This window comes from Podarcis vaucheri, assembly GCF_965113315.1.
Source record: "Podarcis vaucheri genome assembly, chromosome: 5".
Classification (NCBI taxonomy): domain Eukaryota; kingdom Metazoa; phylum Chordata; class Lepidosauria; order Squamata; family Lacertidae; genus Podarcis; species Podarcis vaucheri.
This window is the reverse complement of record NC_138763.1, coordinates 67,994,121-68,018,245: the sequence shown is the minus strand read 5'-3', so window position 1 is coordinate 68,018,245 and position 24,125 is coordinate 67,994,121. Positions and strand designations below refer to the sequence as shown.

The following is a 24,125-nucleotide window of genomic DNA, read 5'->3' as shown; positions in this document are numbered from 1 at the left end:
TTTCCCTTTATCATCTTTTATCCAGAGATAGGAAAACAGCTAACCAGGATTGCGTCAGAGGCACCATTTTTCTGTTCCCAGCATCTGGCTAGCTGGAGGCCCAGCCTGGGATGGGGGGGGGCATGTATCTCCAGAAGGGACTCACACGGGGAACCAAGATAGCAATAGCTTCTCTGCTCCATTTCACACATTTGATAAGTAACTGTCCTGCAACGCTCAGTTGTCCTGTAGCAAGAACAAAGAACTAACAGGGTCAGAAAGAATAAAGCAGAATAAAGAATAGACTTCAGGCCCTCTGTGCGACCAGGTTTTCACACCACAGTGGTGCATGGATATAGGATCTCTCTCTGTGATACGCTTGACCACCATGATTGCTGCTGATGCCATTGCAGCACGGAATTCCAGCCATGCAGGGTGGTTTTCTTAAAAAAGGTGGGTATGAACCTACCTTAGAATGGGTCAACCTCACGGAATGCTTAGCCCAATTCTGCACATTTTCCATAGTTGGCAGCAGGCATAATACTTAACTGGAGATGCCAATCATTCAACTAAACCCACACATACAGAACTCAAAGTGCTGTAAATGGTGTTGGTAGGTGGTCTCTCTTTTGCCTGGATCTAGACCTGCTTAGCTTCAATGAGGTGACTGCATCATGTGCCCTCATAACAAAGCCCTGGCTCTTTGTGCTCTACCACAGAGCTTCAGCAAGGGGCCACATCCTGGTACAACAGAGCTATGTAGGTGGCTTGCATTCAGATGTCTCACAAAATGCTGAACAAACTACAGCGAGTCAGTGTTCAGAAGCCAGTGCCATGCTCGAATAAAAATCATGTGCGCCTCTCACATTCCCGAACAAGCTATCATCGGACTTGGGCATTTTGCTATCATCCTTTATTATAGATTACCTGAGAATACCTCCACCTATGGCACTTGATGTTGGCTGGTTTAGGCAAACTAGGTACAACATCTTTCAGCTGGTCTAGGATCAACTGCTGAACCTTTTCCTTGTCTGACTCCAAGTGGCTAGTTCCAAAGGGAACGGTGGTGTGAACAACAACAGATGGAGCGACATCAGGTGATTCTGCAAGAGACACAAAGAAATATATATATTATTTAGCATCCAAATAATTATGTTCAAGATTCAGCACTGTTTTGTACCTTAAACGCAGCTTCAATTGGAATCCAAAAGCAACTAATGGCATAGTAGCTCCCTAAGAGTTAATATGGATAGCACAAAGTAAGCATTATAACCTGTTTTCTCTCTGAACAACATTTAATTCAGGGATGGGGAACCTTTTTCAGCCTGAAGACTGCATTCCCTTCTGAGGGCCACATGCCAGAGGTAATAAATGTATTTTTTACTTTTGTACAATGGGCTAGTATCTTCACATATTCACAAGCCCCTGTCTGTCATCTATCTGCACAAGCAGGAGGCATTATTGGAGTTCAAGGACACAATATAAGCGGGCAAAAACACTAAAGTTCTGGCTTGGGAACAGGGGGTGTAGCTTAGAAAGAGAGTCCTGAGGACGATATAGAGAGGAATGTACCACCTAGTAACTAAAGTATATAAAAGCTAAAAGGTAAATGACCCCTGGATGGTTAAGTCCAGTCAAAGACGATTATTGGGTTGCAGTGCTCATCTCGCTTTCAGGCCGAGGGAGCTGGCGTTTGTCCACAGACAGCTTTCTGGGTGGCCAGGATGACTAAACCACTTCTGGCACAACGGAACATCGTGACGTAAGTTACAGGAACGCCGTTTCCCTTCCCGCCGCAGTAGTACTTATTTATCTACTTGCACTAGTGTGCTTTCAACCTGCTAGGTTGGCAGGAGCTGGGACAGAGCAACGGGAGCTCACTCTGTCGTGGGGATTCGAACCACTGACCTTCTGATTGGCAAGCCGAAGAGGCTCAGCACTAGGCACACAGTGTGCCGAGGATGCAGAACCTGTGGTCCTCCTGATGTTGCTGAACTCCATTTCCCATCAACCCCACCTAATATGATCAATGATGAAGGAAGTTGTAGTCCAGGAATATGCAATATGTTGTAGTAGGTAAAGGGTTAGACTAGGACCAGTGTGTTCCAGGTTTAAATTCCTACTCAGCCACAAAGCTCATTGGGAAACACTTGTACTGGTCGTATTCTCTTCACTTAACCTATTTTCCAGAGTTGGTGTGAGGCTAAAACAGGTTAGCGGACAGCCATGTGCACCGCACTGAGTTGCTTGGAGAAATAATTGTAGTAAGACAATAAATCAAAGTGTGCTGCCACCAGTGAGACTGTGGTAGATCCTGCTGCCTAGTCCTGTCAGCTGCTTTCTCCCTTCCCTCATTATTCAGACCAACCATGTCCCTACTAACCACATTGGGTGAATGCATTAGCAGGATGAATTAGGGATGTTTTACAGTGGAAAATTTAATGCCATGAATCTGATTGCAAGGTGGCAACCCTGAGATACTTCCAGGGGTAGAAGCAATTCTTACTAGACCTCCTTCAAGTCTCTGCCTAGCTTCAGATATTCTTTCTTTCTTACATCTTTTGCAGGTCACACCTAAAATCCTCCCAAGCCACCTGAGGCTGCTTTGGGCCTAACTTTGTGCAATGTGTAAATGATTTATCTGCCAACACAAGCTCTTCTCAGCTCGTCCCCAAAGGGGTGCTGTGAGGGTTGTGTTGCCCAGGAGCAATGAACCACAGAGGAGATGGGAAGCTTCCTAGTAAAAGTAAAGGAAGAGAGGGATGCTGTGCTCACTCAGCAATAAGAAACGGCAACCGAGAAGCTGTTTTTTTGTTGGGATGGCAGCAGAGAACTGTGTGTGACTGAGCCTGAAACCCAAACTGCGATGGATTTAACACTGAGGTAACTGGAGCAAGATCGTTCTTAAAATTAAGGGTTATTCTTAGAAGCTGACATTCTAAAACACGCGAAGCGAAATCGGATTCTGAAGGGCTATGTTTTTATGGGGGCGCGGGGGAATCACAGTTAAGTTCCATGAAAATGGTGGTGTGGTGAAATGCAGAAGCTGACCAAAACGAAAAGTGATACAATAGGAGTGCATCTTCCTGTATTTTGCATATTTGCTGCTCTTTCTACACTTTGCTCAGCATGTGCCTCATCTGATTTCAGGCACAGAACTCATTTATCACTCAGAAATGTCAAACATGCTTGAGTTTGGAGCCAAAATGTAAACAGGGCTCAAGCACTTGGTACAGCCCCAGTTCTGTTGCGTTTGACCACCAGGACAGTCTCGAAACAAATCTAAAAAAATTGTTACCGCTCAAGGGCTAGGGGAGGGTCATTTATTGGGAACCAGAAGCTTGCTATGGTGAAGTATCACTGCCCACTCCGAAAAGATGGCCGATACCACATGGAAAATAAACAAATAGCAGTGGCGAGTCTAACTCAGAGAAACAAGATACCACAACAGTGAAGAAAGAGAGGGAGAGAAAGAAAGAGAGAGAGGCCAATAAGAAGAAAGTACCATATTTGTGATTTCAGCTATAGGAAAGATCTTGGTACCAATGGCCCTCCGGCTTATTGCCAACTACCATTCATTCACTTATTATTGCCAACTAAGGAATGAATCAGTAACATTCTAGGAACTGGACTAACACAACTAAATTTGGTTAGATGCTTCCGAAACAAGTTAGGCGGCAATCATAACCCTACCTACCTGGGAATAAGCCCCACTTAACTCAATAGGACTTACTACTCAGTTAGGATTGCCAACTACATGCAAAGGCATTTGGGTCATATTGATGCTCCTGTTCATCCTTCTCTTCCACTGCGTTTTTTTTCATGACTCTCTTGTATATGTTTATAGGCATACATTTCCTGCTTTGTCTCCTGCTAATTTGATTCTTTCCCTTTTCTTGACTGAATTATCTGAGCGATTTCTTCTTCGTTCCCAGGGTGTACCTGCACTCCGATGGAGGAACGTTATGATTTGAGGTGTATGAGTTGATTGGTTTCTGCTGTAATTATTGATTGTTACTGTATGCTAATGTTTTATCGTTGTAGATGGCTAGAGAACAGTGCTATGGGGAGACAGATAAATATTGCAAAAAAAGAAAAGAAAAAAGTCTGCTCTTCCTTTCCTCCTTTTCCTTCAGCAGTTACCATATTCACCCCATGGGTTGTGAGCAGTAGATGTCTTTGATGTTTTCCAGCCCTGCTGTATCCATGCTAGGCTGTTTCCCCACACCCCTCTTCTTGGTATAGTTAAAATGTAAGAGAATAAGGCATTCTTTCCCCCCCTTTGCTTTTAAAAAGAGTCCTTTCATCCCTTCTTCAGAAGGCAGAAAATAACCTAAGGAGAAAAACTGCAGTTGATCCCCCAGTTTCTGATGCAAATTATTCAGAGTGTTAGAGATTTTGCAGAAGTCTTTCCCCTGTAACTATCAAACAAACAGCCCTTTCACTGCATTTATAGTCGTCTTTCTGCCAGGGGACCATCATACTACTTGCATTCTGCATAGAGGAAAGTTCTTGGGATAATGAAACCTCATGAAGATTTTGCACTGGACTGTTCTAAGTATTTTTGCTCATGCCCCTGCCACCCTCTTCCCTCCCAGCCCATAGCGTCCTTATCTGTTTGCCTTTCTATCTAGTCAATTCCTTAAAGTAGACCTGCTCGAGACAGGTTTCTCAGTTTGCACCCTGACTTGCAGGTGATTATTCCATATGAACCTTCCTATGGGTTTGTTTCAAGAGCTCCATTGCAATTCTGATCCCAGTTCTACTAGAGCTCACCTTTCAAATAATTGACAGCCTACGGGACAGATGCTGGTGGAAAGGCAAACAGAAATAAGCAAGTCAGAATTTGCTCAGGAAATAACACTAGAACATGCTGAGTCACTATATGGAAATATATATCAAGAAGCACTGTGCTGTGGCTCCTCGCTCCATACACAATGACACTGGGAAAAGTCAACTTTGTTGACTTCCAGCACATAAAAAGGACTTCTCCAATCTGGCTGTCACTACTCCATAATAAAGCTGGGGAGGTGGAGCCTGTCGTGCCTGGGTGCTACTCCGTCCTCAAAGCTGCTGTTATCACGAATATTGGCAACAGAGTTTTAGGTTGTCCCTAAAACAATCACCTATTAGCTTGTATTGACTGCTGCTTGCATAGCCAACATGGGCAAGAAGACTGAAAGCCCCTTTATGACAGTTTACAAATACTGTCACTTGATGCTAACCAGAAATCCCTCTGGTCAGAAGTCCAGGGTGTATTTAGTAGGGTTGTAGCATTTGGTTAATTAATTGTTTCAGTTGGTATATTCATGTCTTGACTGGCTAGAAACTTGCTACCCGATGAATTGGGAGGCTGATATTTTAAAATAACTTACAAAAACCTGTCGGTATTAGCTGCTATCTTAGTAGAGAAATTCCCTCTTGAGCAAAGGATATGTTTTTTTCTACGTGGCTTTTGCTGTGACAAATGCTTGCATTGTCCAAAAACAAAAAAGGTTCTCTATTCTATTATTTGTTTTATTCACACGAAAAACCACACAGCTTTGATCAATCAACTAACCATTCAGCTAAAACTCATATAGTTAATCAGCTAGGGTTTATCATTTTTATTGTGTTGTATTTAGGACTCATGTGCTGAAATAAAAAAAAGCAAAGAGACAGGTCAAATAAATTTGAGGAAAGATACAACGCAAACAACAAGTTGGTTTCCCAAAAGTTCTGATTCTAGCACTTTTGTAGCTACACTGACTGTTTTCAAACCATCCCATTAAAAAATTGTTTCTATGAATTGGCCCACATCTGATACTATGTAATGGGGGCTATGAATCTTAAGTTAGGGAAAAATATATTAGCACTGTTGATGTCATACATCTTAAAATATTAATTGCTTTCCATTTTCATTTTATCAGCTGAAACACAGAAGGATTACAGCACATCAATGAAATCATTTAATCTAATCTCAGTTGAACAGTATTTTTGTTCTGTGCTAATTCGCCTTTAAAGGTGAACCCACCTAATTTACACTTTCTGAAACAATACATGAAGCAAACAAAACATACCCATTTCTTTAAAATTCACACTTCTCCAAATCTTCTGGTTCAGTTTTTGCCCCAGTGATGTGTACATAATAATGTACATATTAGTGAAAATTCAGTGCTGCCATATTTGCAAAGCAAATATAATATAAATTCCCTAATATACAGTGGTATCATGGTTGTCAAACTCCCTGGAACTCAGACGTTTTGGCTCCCGAACGTTCGAAACCTGGAAGTGACTTTTCCAGTCCAATGGGGCTTCCGTGGCTTCCAATTGGCTCTAGGAGCTTCCTGCAGCCAATCAGAAGCCGCTATTTGGAAGTTGAATGCTTTGGAAGTCGAACGGACTTCTGGAACAGATTCCGTTCGACTTCCAAGGTATGACTGTATATTAGGGAATTTATATTATATTTGCTTTGCAAATATGGCAGCACTGAATTAAAAATGTGTATATTATAAGAAACTTGAATTAAATGCTGAATTTTCATGAACACCTTTTTGAAAAATTGCAAACTGATCTGGAAATGTAGAGAACTGAAGGCTATAAAAATGGCAAACCGGGATAAACTGAAAGTGATAACATAGCTAACAAGTAGCTATGTTATTGCTACTTCTTTCTGATAAAAGAAGGACTTTGGGATGGACAGATATGGATATTGCATGCTTTCCCACATATTTTCAAGAAACAATTTTGTTCACATGTATTTTGCCTATGGGAAAATGGATTTTTAAAAAAAAGAATTAAAGAAAAATAAGGAGTTTAAGATAACTACTGCCAGAAAGGGGTCTGGGAGTATCACGATAAACAAAAGTTCATGTTAAAGAGGCATTAAATGTTTAAGAAGTTATAGTGATTTAACTTTTTAATCTTAATGATTAAAAGTGCTCATGACATCCATGAAGTTTGAAGGAAAGAAGTATCAGTGAAAATGGTTTTACAGTATTGTTAGCTAAACTACAAACCTGAGCTCAGTAATGTCTAAGCTATCTTAGCAGATTGTAAATCATGAAGAATTAAAGGTTTTGCTTGAGTAAATGTCTCTCTCAATACACTTCACAACGTGAGAACTCTTCCCGTGGAGACTGGAGAAGGTAGAAATTATACATAGTCTATGAAAGTGGGAAACAATACAGCAATTCAGGAAGGTTTTAGAAAGTGGTGAGGTCTAAAAACAACAGTTTAAAGTCAAGCAGGCAGGGATGCCTTGTCTGTTCAACCAAGAAACTTCTATTTGCAAAATTCGCTACTGTGTTTGCCAGCTACTTTTTCATTTACATTACAGTATTTCTTATACATGTGAAATAAAGGTAAAGGGACCCCTGAGCATTAGGTCCAGTCGTGACTGACTCTGGGGTTGCGGCGCTCATCTCACTTTATTGGCCGAGGGAGCCGGCGTACAGCTTCCGGGTCATGTGGCCAGCATGACTAAACCGCTTCTGGCGAACCAGAGCAGCACACGGAAATGCCGTTTACCTCCCCGCCGGAGCGGTACCTATTTATCTATTTGCACTTTGACATGCTTCCGAACTGCTAGGTGGGCAGGAACAGGGACTGAGCAACGGGAGCTCACCCCGTCATGGGGATTCGAACCGCCGACCTTCTGATCAGCAAGTCCTAGGCTTGGTGGTTTAACCCACAGCGCCACCTGCGTCCCACACATGTGAAATAGGGAAGGAATAAACCACTGGCAGCCAATGCGGCATTTTCCAGGTGCTGTGGGACTCTTATTCCCACCAGCCCAAGTTAGCATTAGACAACGGTCAGGGATGATGCAGTTTCTGAAGGGCACCACATGCCATACCCCCATGAATAAGTGGTCTCTGCTCTTCTTCATTTTTTAGACAACCGCACAGAAAGCCACAGAATTAGAATAATTCTGCCGTTGTTTTAAAATGCTGCTTTGACAAGTTATCAAGCAAGTTCTCACAGAAACTGACATTTCTTATAATAAAAAAGAAAGCTCTAAAATCTTTGATTTTTCTTTAATATAAAAAACACAAACAAACTGTATTTGCCCAAGTATAATCGCATTCTGTGCAAATTGAATCGGTGATTGTTACCCAGTTCTGAACTTAAAAAAGGATTTGATGCCAAAAGTCCCTACCACAATCAACACTTTTGTTCACGGTCTCCACAGGGATACAGAGAACAGAATGTGCTGAGAAACTAAACCACATTTGCTTTTAGAAGTGGTAGTTCCTCCCGTTTGTGAATGAAGTGGTATTTCTAGGGCAAACTGAGGAAGCATGTGCTAGTTTCCATATGCATCTCTGCCCCGTGGTTCATAGTGTTTTATTTTATTGATGTGAGAGAGAGAGAAAAAAGGAGAACAGTATGACTATAAAAAAAACCCTTTTTAAAAGAACCATAGGTATTTGTTTCAGGCCTGGTTGAGGTGGTCAGTCCATACGATGACCTAGAATCAGAGCTTGGTCACTTTGTGAAAGGCCGATATCAGGGGGGTGAGTAGCTGCTTGTGCTTAAAATAGTGCCCCTTCAGAGTTTGTGCGACCCCACAAACCTCTGTGTGTGACAGAGCCCCTCAGACATGTCTGCTCTAGTCACTTGTAGAGTCCGACAGTGGCTGTCTGCGGAAGCGCTTCCAGCAAAGAAGTTCCTTAACGGAAACGCGTCTCCTGGACTCACGACGTGACAGCTTCCGGCGAAGCATAGGTCTCCCTGCAGTTGCTTCTGACACCTCCCCGCTATTTTCGCTCGAAGTGTCTCTCACCCCTTTCTCTCCCCTTCTGCTTCCTGCCTGGGCTGCTGCGTGTCTCTCAGCATTACTGAGATCCTCCTCCAGAGACCCCGCGCTCCCCCTGCTGGTCCCTGCTTTGGCTGTTGACTCTCTCCCAGTCTCTGGGAGCCCTATCACTTCCCTTTCCTCCGATGTCAGTTCCCTGACATCCACCTCCCCTCCAGGGCCCCCCTCTCCCCCGCCCCTACTCTCTCCTCTGGGCGGTGAGGAGCTGAAACCCCTAAAAGAATCCTCTTCATCTTCCGACGTCTCGAACATTTCCCTCCATCGGTCTTCGTTCCGACTCGCTGAATCCTCCTCCACCTCGGAATCAGCGAACCCCTCCAACTCTTCTTCTTCGTCGGTGGTGGCGAAGTATTCCCTCCGGAACCTCGCCACTGGCTGGGGTTTCCGAGGGAATCTCTGATGAAAAGTTTCAACCAAAACCTCGTCATCTACATCCTCTGCCCTGACCCAGGTGTTTTCCGACTCCGGCTCCCCTTCCCACATTACCAAATACTCTACTTGCTCTCCCCTCCACCTGGAATCGAGAATCTCCGCTACATGGTAGCTGTGTTCTTTTTCCTCCATAGCTGGTCCCCTATTGACCCTCCCCTCTCTGTCCCCTATATACGGTGACAGCAATGATCTGTGGAACACTGGGTGTAACTTCATGTGGTTAGGTAACCGGAGTCTGAAAGCCACTGGGTTGACCTGTTGCGTGACTTCAAATGGGCCCAGCCTTTTGGGTCTTAACTTCTTACAACCTCCTTTAAATGGTAACCCTTGGGTGGACAACCACACCTGGTCCCCCACCCTAATGCTTTCTCCTTCCCTTCTGGTTTTGTCTGCCTGCCTCTTATATTCCTCCTTCGCCCTGTTTAAATTAAGTTGGAGCTGGCGATGGATCGCTTCCATTTCTTCAACGAACTGTTCTGCGGCTGGAACGCTCCAGTTCTCCCCCTCCCCCCCTGGGAAGGCTCGGGGATGACACCCGTGATTGGCCAAAAAAGGGCTCATTCCCGTGGACACGTTCTCCGCATTGTTATAGGCAAATTCTGCCAACGCCAGCTTCTCCACCCAATCATTCTCTCTGTCATTCACATAACACCTCAAATATTGCTGGAGGACACCATTGGCTCTTTCCGCCTGCCCGTTGGTTTCTGGATGGCGGGCAGTGGAAAAATTCACCTCTACATGCAATAAGCTCATGAGCTTCCTCCAGAACCTGGAAGTAAATTGTTTCCCTCGGTCCGAAACCACCCTCAAGGGGGCACCATGCAATCTAAACACATTTTCCACAAACAATTTAGCGGTTTCTTCTGCTGTGACCGCATGTGAGCAGGCTATAAAGTGGGCCATCTTGGTTAACAGGTCTACCACAACCATAATGGCTGTCTTCCCTTTGGACCTGGGCAGATCAGTCATAAAATCTATTGCCACTGCCTCCCATGGTCTTTCCGGCGTGGGTAGTGGTTCTAATAAACCTGCCGGTGCCCGCCTCTCCCCCTTGGCTCGTTGACATCGGTCACACCCTCTCACATACTCCCGCACATCTTCCCTGACCTTGGGCCACCAGAATTCCCTGGTAACCAGCCACATGGTTTTGTGTTGCCCAAAATGCCCTGCTGTGGGGCTATCGTGCAGTTGCTTGAGTACCTTTTCCCTCAATTCTCCTTCAGGTACGTATAACGCTCCCTTGTAGTACAACGCCCCGTTTCTCTCCTCAAAACCCCCGGGTTTGTCTCCCTCCCTCCTGAGACCCCTGAGTTTGTCCTGGGCATATTCATCCTGCACCGTTCCCTCTATCAGTTCCCTTAGCCCCACCAATGCCGCCCCACACACCCAGCGATCCTCGGGAATGACATGGGTCTCTTCGGGTGCACCCTCTCCCTCCAAATATTCAGGTTTGCGTGAGAGAGCGTCCGCCCTAACGTTCTCCTGGCCTGGTACGTAACAAATCTCAAAGTTAAATTTGGAGAACTCCTGGGCCCATCTCAACTGCCGTTGGTTGAGCACTCGCGCAGTTCTCCAATACTCTAGATTCTTATGGTCCGTGCGCACTTGCACCTTCTGTTGTGCACCAATTAGTAGGTGCCTCCATCTCCGGAAGGCCTCATAAATCGCAAGAAGTTCCCGGTCGTACACCGTGTAGTTTCTCTCAGATTTGTTCAGCTTTCGCGAAAAGAAGGCACACGGTCGCCACTCGGACCCCTCCTTCCCCGGCTGCAGAAGAAGCACCGCCCCTATGGCTCTGTCAGAAGCGTCTGTTTCGACCCTCAGCTTTTTTTGTAAATCCACATGTAGAAGTTGTTCGTCAGAGGCGAAGGCCTTTTTCAGTTCCTCAAACGCTCGCTCCGCCTCCCCCGTCCAAACAAACTTCTTTTTGCTGCTGAGACAGTCCGTGATGGGCGCCGTCAGGTGAGCGAAGTTTCGGATGAACTTACGATAAAAGTTTCCAAACCCTAGGAACCTCTGTACATCCTTCTTAGTCTTGGGGGTTTTCCATTCCAGCACCGCTTGAACCTTGCCGGGGTCCATGGCCAACCCCTTGTCTGACAAGCGGTACCCCAGGAATTCCACCTCATTGGTATGAAACTGACACTTCTCCAGTTTCACCCAGTCTGTTGGCTTGCAGCCTGCTCAACACTTCTCTGACGTCTCTCACATGTTGCTCCTCATTCTCCGAATACACCAACACGTCATCTAAGAAGGCCACGCAATTCTTGTAGAGCAAAGGCCCCAGTACATGGTTCATAAAGGCTTGAAAACACGCGGAGCCTGCTTGTAATCCAAAAGGCATAACGAGATATTCAAATGCCCCCAAAGGGGTGAACATGGTGGTCTTCCATTCATCCCCTTTCCTTATACGTATCAGGTTGTACGCCCCCCTTAGGTCCAGCTTAGTAAAAATCTTTCCTTTTCGCACCCTGGTCAAAATATCATCAATCCTGGGCATAGGAAAAGCCACCGGCTCTGTCACTGCATTTAGGGCCCGAAAGTCACATACCAGTCTCGGCTTGTCCGTGTTCTTTTTATCCACAAAAAACACTGGGCTACCCCCCGCTGCCTTGGACTCTCTGATGAAGCCTCTCTTCAGGTTCTTGTCAATGAACGCTCGCAACTCCTGCATCTCCCTGTCTGACATGGCATACAACCTGCCTACAGGAAGCTGTGCTCCAGGGAGTAAATTGATCTGGCAATCAAAGGGCCTATGCGGGGGTAGTTGGTCAGCCTCCTTCTCGCTGAACACGTCGCTGAAATCAGCATACTGTGATGGCACCTTCCCCTTCTCCATCACTTCCGTCCCTGCTAGGGTGGCTTGGGCCCCTGCTGACCCCTTTTCCCCCCTGCAGTGTTCTAAGCAATGTGCGGAACCGAAAGAAACCACTCTTTGATGCCAGCCCACCAGCGGATCATGTAGGGCTAGCCAGCTCATTCCCAAAATAATGGGAGCGCCTCCCAAGGTGGCCACATTAAACGCTATCAGTTCTGTGTGCCTTGCCACCCTCATTATCATTGGGATGGTCTGCAAGCTGACGCCTCCTCCCAACAGTTCTCTGCCATCGATCGTGGTCACCTGCAGGGGGTTGCTTAAGGGGATAGTCTGTATCTGGTGTTCAGCAGCAAACTCCTTGCTCATGAAATTGCAGGAGCTGCCTGAGTCCAACAGCGCCTTTATTTTTAGGGGGTGTCCATTTTGCAGCTCTAGCGACACTTCAATCACTAGAGCAGGTCGAGGAGCTTCTGGCACTGGCACTTGGGGCAGGGGCACTTTCACTGCTCTTTGGCCTGGCTGCAGTGCCCTGCTGGCAACCAGGCGTTGGCTTTTACCTGCTCCGTTTCTCCCTGCTCTTCCCCCTCAACAGTTCCCACCATCCCTTGCCATTCCTTCCTCTGGGGGCAGACTCTGGCAAAGTGGCCTGGCTGTTGGCAGAGATAGCATTTCCGGGGTCCCTTTCCCTCCTTCTTCGCCCCCTCACTGGGCTTTGAAACTGCGCGCGCGCGGGCTGTTCCGATTTCCATCGGCTCTGCCGGCGGGAAAGCTGGCTCAGGAATGTCTGGAATGCGTAACTCCTTCCAACGTTCCCCTCTCCCTTCCCGCCTCTCCAAGGCTCTTGCCTCCTGGCGCGCTCCAATGGTCAGCGCAGATTTGGTCAGCTGATCCATAGACACCGCCCTGGGTCTCCTGGCCAGCTCGTCTTTCACAGCTGAAGAAAGACCTTCTTCAAATAGCATCTGAATGGGTGCTGCCGATAAATCCCACCCCAATCTGTGAATCAGCATGGTAAATTCAGTCCAGTACTCACGGACAGACCTGCTTCCCTGCTTGCAAGCCATTAGCTGTCTGCGCACTACCCCCTCCTCAATATCGCTGGAGAACATGATATCCATTGCACGAAAGAATTTCATAGTGTCCTTCAGGATATCGTTGTGCGTTGCCATCAGGGGTCGGACCCAATCTCGCGCCCCCTTCTCAAGATGCCCAATTACGAAAGCAACTCGGGATTCCTCATCAGGGAACTCATCAAACTGCACATTCAGGGCATATTGCATTTCAGTCCTAAAGGCATGGTAATCCTTGGGGTCCCCCCCAAACTTCTGCACTAATCCTGGTACCTTTCTGGGGAACTGAGTGGTTCTCCCCTTCTTGTCTGCATCTTGAGCCCTCCTCTCCTCGAGCCTCGCCGTCTGCAGCGCAAGTTGGACCTCCAATGCTCGGTATCTGTCTTCCAAGCTTGGACCAGCTCCACCCCCTGCGGCTCCGGCTCCTGCTGGGTCGCTCATGATGCCTTCTCCTGCACAGGCAGCGTACAGAGACTGTCGGACTGCTATCAGGGGGGTGAGTAGCTGCTTGTGCTTAAAATAGTGCCCCTTCAGAGTTTGTGCGACCCCACAAACCTCTGTGTGTGACAGAGCCCCTCAGACATGTCTGCTCTAGTCACTTGTAGAGTCCGACAGTGGCTGTCTGCGGAAGCGCTTCCAGCAAAGAAGTTCCTTAACGGAAACGCGTCTCCTGGACTCACGACGTGACAGCTTCCGGCGAAGCATAGGTCTCCCTGCAGTTGCTTCTGACACCTCCCCGCTATTTTCGCTCGAAGTGTCTCTCACCCCTTTCTCTCCCCTTCTGCTTCCTGCCTGGGCTGCTGCGTGTCTCTCAGCATTACTGAGATCCTCCTCCAGAGACCCCGCGCTCCCCCTGCTGGTCCCTGCTTTGGCTGTTGACTCTCTCCCAGTCTCTGGGAGCCCTATCACTTCCCTTTCCTCCGATGTCAGTTCCCTGACATCCGATATAAAAATGTTGGGTGTAAACATGCAAATAAATCAATAATCTCCCTTTAAAGCCATCTGAACTCACGTGAGAGGCGTGAGGTTTCATGTAATGTATGTGCAATGTGCCTAACCCTTCTCCCTCCCCAAACAGCCCTTCCCCCAACACCATAATTTATGTGATCCTGGGCAATTAGGTTTCTCAAGTCTCATCCTTATTCTCACCATATGAATGTTATTGCCCAAGGGCAAAATGACCAAACCACATCCTCAGGTTTCTTTTAAAAAGATATTTCAGTTAGCCACTTGATTTTATGGTACAGTAGACATTTTATGGTATGGTGTACACATAGCATGTGTTCAGTACTTTTAAGTGGTAAGAGACAACACTCTGTCTTTTAGCGTAGATAGAATCCGCTGTGCCATCCATGTTTTGCCCTGAAATATTGCTAAAACAACGGCAATTAGTCTCCCTACTGAAGCGGGGCTTGTGCTCACTATTTTTTAAATGTTGCATTTGTGTCCTGATCTAACGATCCGTTCCAGGTGCGCAAATTCTGACGCATGCCCTGAGTTCATTCCTTGCAATGGTTTTGCCATTCGTGTCCTGTTTAATGGGAAGTTAAGACCTGCTTGTTCAGGAAGATGGCTGGCTTGCCTTTTCTTTTTTTAGTTTTAATTAATACTGCTTATTTTATTGTGTTTTTTAAATTTTGTTCTATTTTACAGGATCGATATATGGCTCAATCAGCAAAATCTCTAAGTGGTTTACATAAAATGCACATTAAATTTACCAATAAAATCAGATGCTAAAGAAAGTTAGTCTGAACTTTTTCAAAATAAACCCAGCATGTTAAAATACATATCAAATGTGTAAGTCTAGGTAAGCTTGCATAAACAAAAACGTTTTTAGCAGGCATCAAAAGCAGTACAGTCTCAATAGGCAGGGAGTTCCACAGTGTAGGTGCTGCCATGGTGAAGGACTGATTCCTTGCAAGTGCTGAACGAATATTATGTGGCACTTTGTATTTTTATAAGCTATTAGCCACTTCACAGTCCACTGTGCTGAGACTGCATGATTAGAATTTTTGAAATAAATAAGAAAGCATTTATATAAGAGGCTAGCCTCCAGTGCAATTTATTTTAATTATGTAGAGAGAATGGCAGGGGAAAAAATGCCATTTCTGACTACTCCCCTTTCCTTTCCCCTAAACAACAAAGCAGAGGTCTCCAACCCAGTGCCCATGGGCAGCATTGGGGCAAGTTCCCTAGACCCCAAGTGTTCATTTAAAAAAATAAGTAAAATCTCTAGCTCTCCTATAAAGGAAGTTGCAGGGCAAATATGTGGGAAACTTTAATGCATTTTCTGTGAAATGAGACTGGTGGTGTGGCTACCTTGTATATTTTTTCCTAGTGCTTAGGAATGATCTCTCTCTCTCTCTGTGTGTGTCTGTGTGTGTGTGTGTGAGAGAGAGAGAGCGCGATATCTCCATAATCAGGACCAGTAGGACATAGCTAACTTCCCATGGAAAGCATAAGGATGTCAGGGGTGCCCTTCTCTCTAATTTTGAATTATGCCATGCTCCCTGTGGCAGCCATTTTGTGATATGCCATGCACCCTCCATGGTAGCCATTTTGTGACTGGCACTTCCAGCCCTCTTTCAGAATTTGAAATGCTCCCCAAAGGGCTGGCAACCCCTGAATTAAAGTCTGAATGGCAATCTGTAAGGGAAAATGACACACACAAATAGAGACCTAATGACAAGCAGGGTGAGAAGAAAAAAACCTGGAAAGTAGGTAATCCGTTATTTGAGCGGACTGGGTGCCTCTAAAATATCTATCGAGAAAAATCATTTTGGATTTAATAAGATGTATCTAGCTATGAATAATGAATAAAAATAAATTCCTTCGAATCTAAAAATAAACTTGGAATTTCCTCTGAAATGTCAGTACTGACGTTAATGTACTACTTTGCAAACGGATGGGCTGTTCTTGGTTTTTCTATTAAAAATTCACATGGCTTGTCGAGTTTCTTCTATTCCTCCTGGAATCGCCTTAATGTATAGAGCACATATCAGAGGGAGTCCTGCAAAGAGAATGCTGGATGACCTATTCCGTCTTTCGTTATCTTCGTGAATAATTTCTTAGTGGCCTTGAAAGGAGCTACGAAAGGGGCTATAAAGCAAACCGATAAAGCAAAGAGGAGTCAAATGTATTGGTGGAGTGACCTGCTGATGGAGGCAAAGTAAATAAAGGCCTTTTTGCAACAGGAGGAGGAGACGAAACTGTATATGCGGAGGCTAGAGCAAGCTTGAAAAAGCTGAAAACGTTTTCCTGCATATTTCTTAACTACAAAGCAAGCCACAAGAGAGGCAGTATGCAGCATGTCTAGTGGTTAAGGATGATGATCACTGTAGTTCAATAACTTCTGGAGGGCCACAGGTTCTCCATCCCTGATCTACTGAGTCTCACCAGGCGAGAATGAGCCTTGCAAGGAACACTGTTTTCTGCTCTGTCTGATGCATATTGGCATGACACAACTGGCACCATGTCAAGAAGCCTACACAAAGCTTGTAGGCAGGACAAAGAAGAATGACACCTTCTGTCTGCACCCTATGGCTTGCTTCTTCTTTCGGCAAAGCCCACTCTTTGTGGGTTTCGTGCACCAGAGTTGGCCAAATATGTTATGCACTGCAGACTGAGAACAATGTGTATGAGTTCAGTTTTAAGCACTTATTTATACCCTTGTACTTATCTTCCTTCCAATGGGAGCACAGGGCAGCTAACATGCCTGTGCATGTGAAGCATCTATAATATCTATGCAATGACTGTGAGCATTACAGTTTTGGGGAATCTATCTATCTCTATCTATCATCTATCTATCTATCATCTATCTATCTATCTATCTATCTATCTATCTATCTATCTATCTATCTATCTCTCTCTCTCTCTCTCTCTCTCTCTCTATCTATCTATCTATCTATTCCTGGCTAGATAGTCTTCATCATAAGCATCATGGCTTGCAGAAATGCTCATTAAACATGGCAAAAGATGTATGTCCTTAAGGACAAAAATCCCCTTCACTCTTACTGTTCTCATTCAGCTATTTCATCGCTATTTTTTAAAATTAAAGAAAAACCAGAGAATATGGAACCATCTCATAAAACCCCTGAGATTAAATAGAGCCCTTGCCATCACAACTATTTCTGTTTTGCTGCTAATAAGCACATTGTCCTACTACTACTTTTCTTGGAACGGAGTTGCAATTTGCAAAATTCAACCGAGTTAACAAGGGGCAACAGAGTACAAAAGAGAAGGAGGACCATATGTCATAATGAGGTCTTGTGGGAAGAAATTCATCTGCAACTGCTGGTCTTCAGCATTTTTTTAAAAAAAGTTTATAACAGTTATATAGTTCACTCCCTCTGAGAAAGCTGGTTATCTTAGACAAATTACTGCCAACAAATATTTCTCCCCCACCCCCACCTCACTCCCAACTCTCAATTTATAAATCTGTGTCATGAAGGATGAGCATGCTTTGATACACTGTGGCTTTCTCTTAATCCATCAGGAGCAGCTGGTTAAATCAGGCTTACATGTATACAGGCACAATGGCATGATAGTTCAATCAACGGAGGCTGACATTTTATTCCCCCTTCCCTTCTTGTTTTGTTTATTATTAATTAAACACAATAGAAACAATAATGGAGTTGGCACTTCATTGGGCAATACAAGTTTCCTAACAGGCACCTGCCCATCCCATTACCGTAGCTATTAGCCCCAAATATTTCTCCCCAATGTTCCAGAAGTGGCTAGCAGCTTCTGTTGTGCATTTTCTCAGTTTGCAGAAGAGAAATATCCATTTGCAGGTGTGGACTGAATCCAAAGTGCACCTGCAAGAACGTTGTCAGGTGGGTGGGGCTGTCCACCTGCCAAGGTTGGCCACAGGAGGTGGGCCCTTGCAGGATTATGGTTGATCTGGGCAAGCACAGCTGCCACAATCGCAGGACCATAAGTTGGTTGATGCCAAGATGGCAATAGAAGAAGAAAAGGAAAGAAGCAGCTAGCCAAGCCAGATTCCCTGACAAACCATGGAGAATTCAGGAGAAAAGTTATGTCTTTTCCCTCTTCTGAAAAAAGGTGATGTCCTTAAATATCAATTCTTAACCTATGCTTTAATATAACTAATATATTTTCATGTTTCAGATGTTTTAAATGTGAGAATCCTCACAGCACACATGATTTTGTACTGAATGCAGACTATAATAGATGGAAGGTTAAAATTCCTCTCCCACATCACAAACATAAACCGTAAGCCAACTGGGAGAGCAGAGCAAGATTTGGGGAACAGTCCAAGAGATGCTGATTGAAGTGAAAACTGGGAAGATGCCCTGGGAATTTTATGGAAGGGTACGATATGAATCTCTAAAATAAATAAAACAAAGACAGTATGACTGTTGTTGACAATGAGGACAGATAAAAGTAGTTATTAATAACTGTATTTTTCTGGTTATAAATTGAGGTGTGGGGGTGTTACTGGCTTGATTTGGTTTTGTCCTTGTTTTTATAATATATTTAGTGCTTTTATCTTGTATTTTATGTTGTGAACCACCCTGTGAGATCTACAGATGAAGGGTGGGATACAAATTTATAAATACTACTACTATTTTTTTTTTAAAGTATGTCTTATATATGGTTCTTACACTGTTGGAAGTCAGGGCTTGCCTAATAATAATAATAATAATAATAATAATAATATCCTGCACAACCAAACTAAATCTGTGCAATTTTTATTTAGTGATCTGAGCAGAGAAATGAAGGCTGGGAAACATATAAAGTAATTTATATCTAGATCTATACATACATAGACATAGATGGCTATGTATATATAACCCTATTTGAATGAAGGCCAACTTAGAAAGCCATCTAGGAAACAGCAGGCTGCAACTGAAAGCACATCACTCTAGTACTTCTCATGCTTCATTGCCCTGTGTTCAATATTGGATTTAGGTCAAGGTCCAGATCTTGACCTTCTATGCCCTTGGTGGGCTGCACCTCCCATGGCCTCCTGATATGACCTACATGACAGATGCATTCATTAGGGATGCTGCAGTTAAAGGGACAAGGGTGAAACGGGTAGGAGCAGAGGGCAGCCTTTCCTGGCAGATGGCCCACAGCGGTGCCCTTAAAGAGCAGAGGCTCGAATGTCTACAGATTCTACCCAATTGGTGCAAATTGCCACTGCACTTGCACCTTTGCAACAGCACCTCTGCAGAAAGAATACATTGTATTCTTAAGACACAACATGCGGACTGTGTGCGTTCCTGCCTTGGAAAAAGGCAAGACTCACTTCGAGAAGACACCTTTGAAAATATACAATCTAGAGGGACTTCGAAGGAAGGTGTGCTGGAAATAGGACTTCACTTTCAGGGGCCCACGCCACTGTCCTTCGAGACAGATAGATGTCGACAACCATTTGCACATCATTAGAACCTGTGGCAAAATGCAGAATTCTGGAGACTTGAGAGCCAAATGTGTGGTTTGTTAACCGTGTCTTGGAAACTGCAATGTAGGAGCAGCTGAAGTTGGGGGGAAGCACATCCTAACTGCGACAGGAGAAACGAGGTGGGTGGGTGTTAAAACCTTTCTTCCCATGCCACAGTCCTGATGAAAATCTCTCCTCCTCCAAAGAAGACATTTGCCTTAGAAGGGGGGGGGGGGAATAAAAGTGGCACCCAATGTCTTTTCCACAGCCATTTTCAACAATGTATTCCGAAACACTGACAAAAGCAGCACTTTGCAAAAAAAAGGAAAAAAAAGAAAAAAAAGAAAGAAAGAAAGGTCTTCTCGAATAATATATGGAATTACGGAAACGTCATGGTCCTTCCATGCTAACCACACACCCATTTCACTAACACAGGACTGGGCTCAGCAGCCATGCCTACACATTTCATTTCTGGAGCCAAGCATACTCAATAGGCAGGAGTGACGAAGGGTAGTAAAATTCTGGATGGACGGTAGAATAAATTGTACAAAAATCAAAGCTTTAAACAGCAGAACCAGGGCATTTCTTGGAATAGCCGGGTTTTGATGTTTTCCTTTGTTCTTCCTCTTTCTCTTTTTAACCCATCTCTGACACTGCTTTCATAAAATGCTATAATATAAACCATGTGTCGGGTGATGATGATGATGATGATTTTTAAAAATCCTTCTTAATTTCATTGTGCATTTTATTACAGGCCAAATGTGACATTACTTTTTTTTTTGTTAATCCCCTACGGCATGGAGTTAAATACTTGCTCTGTTCAGAATAGCAACACTCAATTAAGTCGCTTCTCCCCCCGCCCTTCATGATCTACACCCTCCTTTGTTACTGTGCTTAAAGGGAATAATGGGAGCACTGACCTATATTGCGCTTCTTATTATCAATGGAGATGAAGCGTATGCAGGGATTATCGGAGATGTACCGTACTGCCCAAGGGACATCAATCTGTGTGCCGGCTTCATAAAAAAGGCCCAGAGCGTAACGAGAGGAGTAGCTCACAGATTCCAGTTGCTGCCTTTGACTTTTGTTAATTACTGTGGAGAAAAAAAAAGACAAATAAAGGAATTAGACAATTACTTTTCTCTCAGAGCATTAAACCTGCAAATAATGCTATAGTTAAGCCGCTTAGACTTTTCCTAAAACAGCACTCATATGTGCCTAGAAATAAAAGGGAGGGGGGTTGCGGGCGGCAGAAGCCATGCGCCACTGCATAGTTTCAAATGACAGAACACGAATGTAGTCCTGGGTCTTTGTTACTGTCACACAGAGGGTCATCAGACAATTTTAAGGATACTTAAGAAGCCACGTTTTATGAAGCACGGGATATATCCTTGTGCGTAAAATGGAAAGGGAAGGGGACAGGTAGATGCGAGCGGAGGCGAAACAGAGCAAAGGGTGGGGAGGCAATATAAGCCACTTGCAGAATCCCCCCCCCAAAAGGGTGTGTGTGAAGAGCTTTGCCACAACAGAATCTTGAGAACACATTATGGCTAAGAGGAAAGTCCTGCAAGATAAAATCGTATCATCCACAAAATATATGTAATCGGATTACTAGCTAATGGCTATAACAAGGAGAAGAGGAAAAAGAATTACATCTCACAAAGGGTATCGTATCACATATTAATACATTTAATTTGGGACATTTCATAACTTACAGTAAATTCTAAAAGCCCACTCAAGAACAGAGACGTGGTACTCCATTCAGAAACCCATTCCAAAAATGTTATTAGGCAAATAGGAATCCATTTCCTCCCAAGGAATAAAACTCAAAGGAAATCCCAAGAGGCCGTGTCCCTGAGTGTACTTTCAAATCTTTGTTATTATTGCTATTACATTTCTACCCCACCTTCCCTTCAAGGACCTCAAGGCGGCATATGTGGTTCTCTATTATATCCTCACAACAATCCTGTGGGGCAGGTTAGGATGCGCGATAGTGCCTGGCCCAAGGTTGTCCAACGGCTGAGTGGCCTTTCCAACCTGGGTTTCCCCAGTCCTACTCTGACCACTACAACACCGTGTGTTAACCGTGAGGAGCCCACATCATTATTCATGCCCAAAGAACTACTTTCAGATTTGCTGGTGGAAGTACAGTGGTACATCAGGTTACAGACGCTTCAGGATACAGACTCCAGAAATAGTACTATTTCTGGGTTAGCGGAGTCTGTAACCCGAGGTACCACTGTATCCCCCTGCTGTGGTGGGCCGCTGTAGTGGTCTGGGCTGCTGACCTTGTCCTCTTATTATAATGCAGACATAAATTCAAGAATGTGAGTCTTATTTTAGTCTCTTTCTCCTTAAAAGTAGTCAAGGAGAATACTTTCAAGCTTCCATAATAAATAACAATACATACGTAATATTGTACTCAGTAGAATTACCCGCGTAGGTAGATTTCCTTTGCATGCAAAAATTACTAAAAAGTCATGCAACCACATGTGTGCATCTGCATGTTTGGAATTTAGAACAAGGACTCCAGAAAATATCAATCTTAAGCACCAAATAATCTTTTCATTACTAATCAGCAACATTCTTGACAATGCAGACTCAGTTCTTGGTGACCTCTAGATCTGGGAGTTCATGAGTACAAAAATATATATGTCTATGCTGCTGTGAGTATAGATAAGATTGTGAGTCGTGGACAAGAACCAGTGCATTCACGATTAGAGATTAAAAGTGCTGTTTCATTTCAACATGGCTCCAGAGTAATTTCCCTGGACTAAACACACATGGAGACATTCATTCATTTATTTATTCCACTTTCACGCCTGCTAAGGACCCTCAAAGCAGTTGGTACCATAAAACTAACACCCCCCCCCACAGAAACATGCTTATATATATATATTTGCAGATTTCTTGACAAATAAACAATTTCAGATAAGAACAGAGGAGACTAACTAGTCTCTAACCTAGTAAGAAACCATTAGCTGGTTACTACCTCGCTAAAGCATGGTAGAAAGCAAAAGTCTACATTTCTAGCAATTTCAACAGAGCCATCTACCGGCACATTGAGAGAAAATTCCACAAAATCAGAATGGTATTTCCTGATAACAGATATTCTTGTTCATGTTCAGTACAGAGGGGCTTTAGGCTCAGTGGTGGGGTACTTGGGGTACCTGCTTTGCATGCAGAAGGTCACAGGTTCAATCTCTAGCTAGGGTTGGGAGATACCCTGTGTGAAACCACAGAGAGGCACCGCTAATCAGTGTAGACAGTCCTGAGGCTGATGCAGCAATGATCTGACTTCCCATGTTCTTAATGGTGGCACCCAAAGTTTTATAAGTCCATTATTTTCTTAAGGTCCTCCAAAATATGGCCAGTATTCTGAAGAGTGCTATTCATTGGGCAGGCAACATTTTCACACGTCTCCTGTGAAAAGGAAAATTACAGTGTTCTGGCCTGAAAAAGAATGCAACGGTATGTGATATTATATTTTAAAAAGTCATTAGGAAAAATGAAGGAGCATCGGGGGGAAAGGATCCACCAGATCATTGTGTAAGGCAAAGACAAATGCAGTGGTACCTCAGAAGGCAAATGGAATCCGTTCCAGAAGTCCGTTCGACTTCCAAAATGTTCGGAAACCAAGGCGCGGCTTCTGATTGGCTGCAGGAAGGTCCTGCAGCCAATTGGAAGCCGTGGAAGCCCTGTCGGACGTTCGGCTTCCAAAGAACGTTCGCAAACCAGAACACTCACTTGCGGGCTTGCGGCGTTCGGGAGCCAAAATGGACAAGTACCAAGGGCGTTTCGACAACTAAGGTACGACTGTATGTTCTAAATGAAGGTGATGCTTCCTTGAAATTGCAGAAATCACCAGTGCCATCTGCAGGTAGTCACAGCTGTCACTCCTTCGCGTCACCCAGCAGTGGTTCTGAAGCAAACTCCAGAGCCGCAAGCCCCACAGGGCAATAGGAAGGGCTGCTAATCCATAGCTGTCATGCACTTCAACTGTATTCACAGCCTCCGCCCTGACTACTTGACTCACCCTTTCATCGGTGCCTCGTTCACCCCACGGGCATTGAAGTTTAATGACTCTTTAAAACACTTTATATACACCAATGAAGTGGGAGGCGACACAACCCAGTCCGCCCTCCCCACCCCCATTTCATTCAGCTGAATGCAAGAAATCTGCAGCTAAAGCATCCCCAACAGTTATTAATTTTATTATAGAGGTGAGGAAACCTCCGCTCCTACCCCCAGTCTGAGGGCAGTATTCCCTCCTGAGAAACCTTCCAGGAGCTACATGGCAATGATGGGCAGGGCCCGTTGTGAAAGCTGGTGAAGCAAGGGCTGTGATTCGTATATTTCCACAGCAGGATGCATTCAAGCTATGCAAACGTCAGAAGGTTTCCATACAGACATCTGTATATCCTCCATCCATTATTGCAGTTCAATAACACATTTTAGCCAGGCAAAAGCAGTAAGAGAGGGTGTAGGTATGTAGCTTTTTGTGTGTCTTTTTGGGGGGGGGGGGTTTGCAGATAGGAGAACAGCTAGGAGAATCCAGGAGGCCTGAGGTCCTGGGCCCTATGTTTTATTATAATGCAGGGGTGGTGAAGGGACGCG

The 24,125-nt window shown here is 44.6% G+C and overlaps 1 protein-coding gene across 3 annotated transcripts in view; it reads right to left on the bottom strand.

Moving 5' to 3' along the window:
• RNLS (renalase, FAD dependent amine oxidase) overlaps positions 1–24,125 on the bottom strand; it is a 110,895-nt gene that overhangs the window by 16,843 nt on the left and 69,927 nt on the right. For all 3 annotated transcript variants that reach the window (XM_082222122.1, XM_082222120.1, XM_082222121.1), the window contains exons 5-6: positions 20,429–20,602; positions 907–1,082 (exon numbers count right to left, since the gene is read on the bottom strand). In XM_082222122.1, coding sequence (XP_082078248.1) covers positions 907–1,082; positions 20,429–20,602 — 350 coding nt within the window. The remainder of the gene's footprint in view (positions 1–906; positions 1,083–20,428; positions 20,603–24,125) is intronic.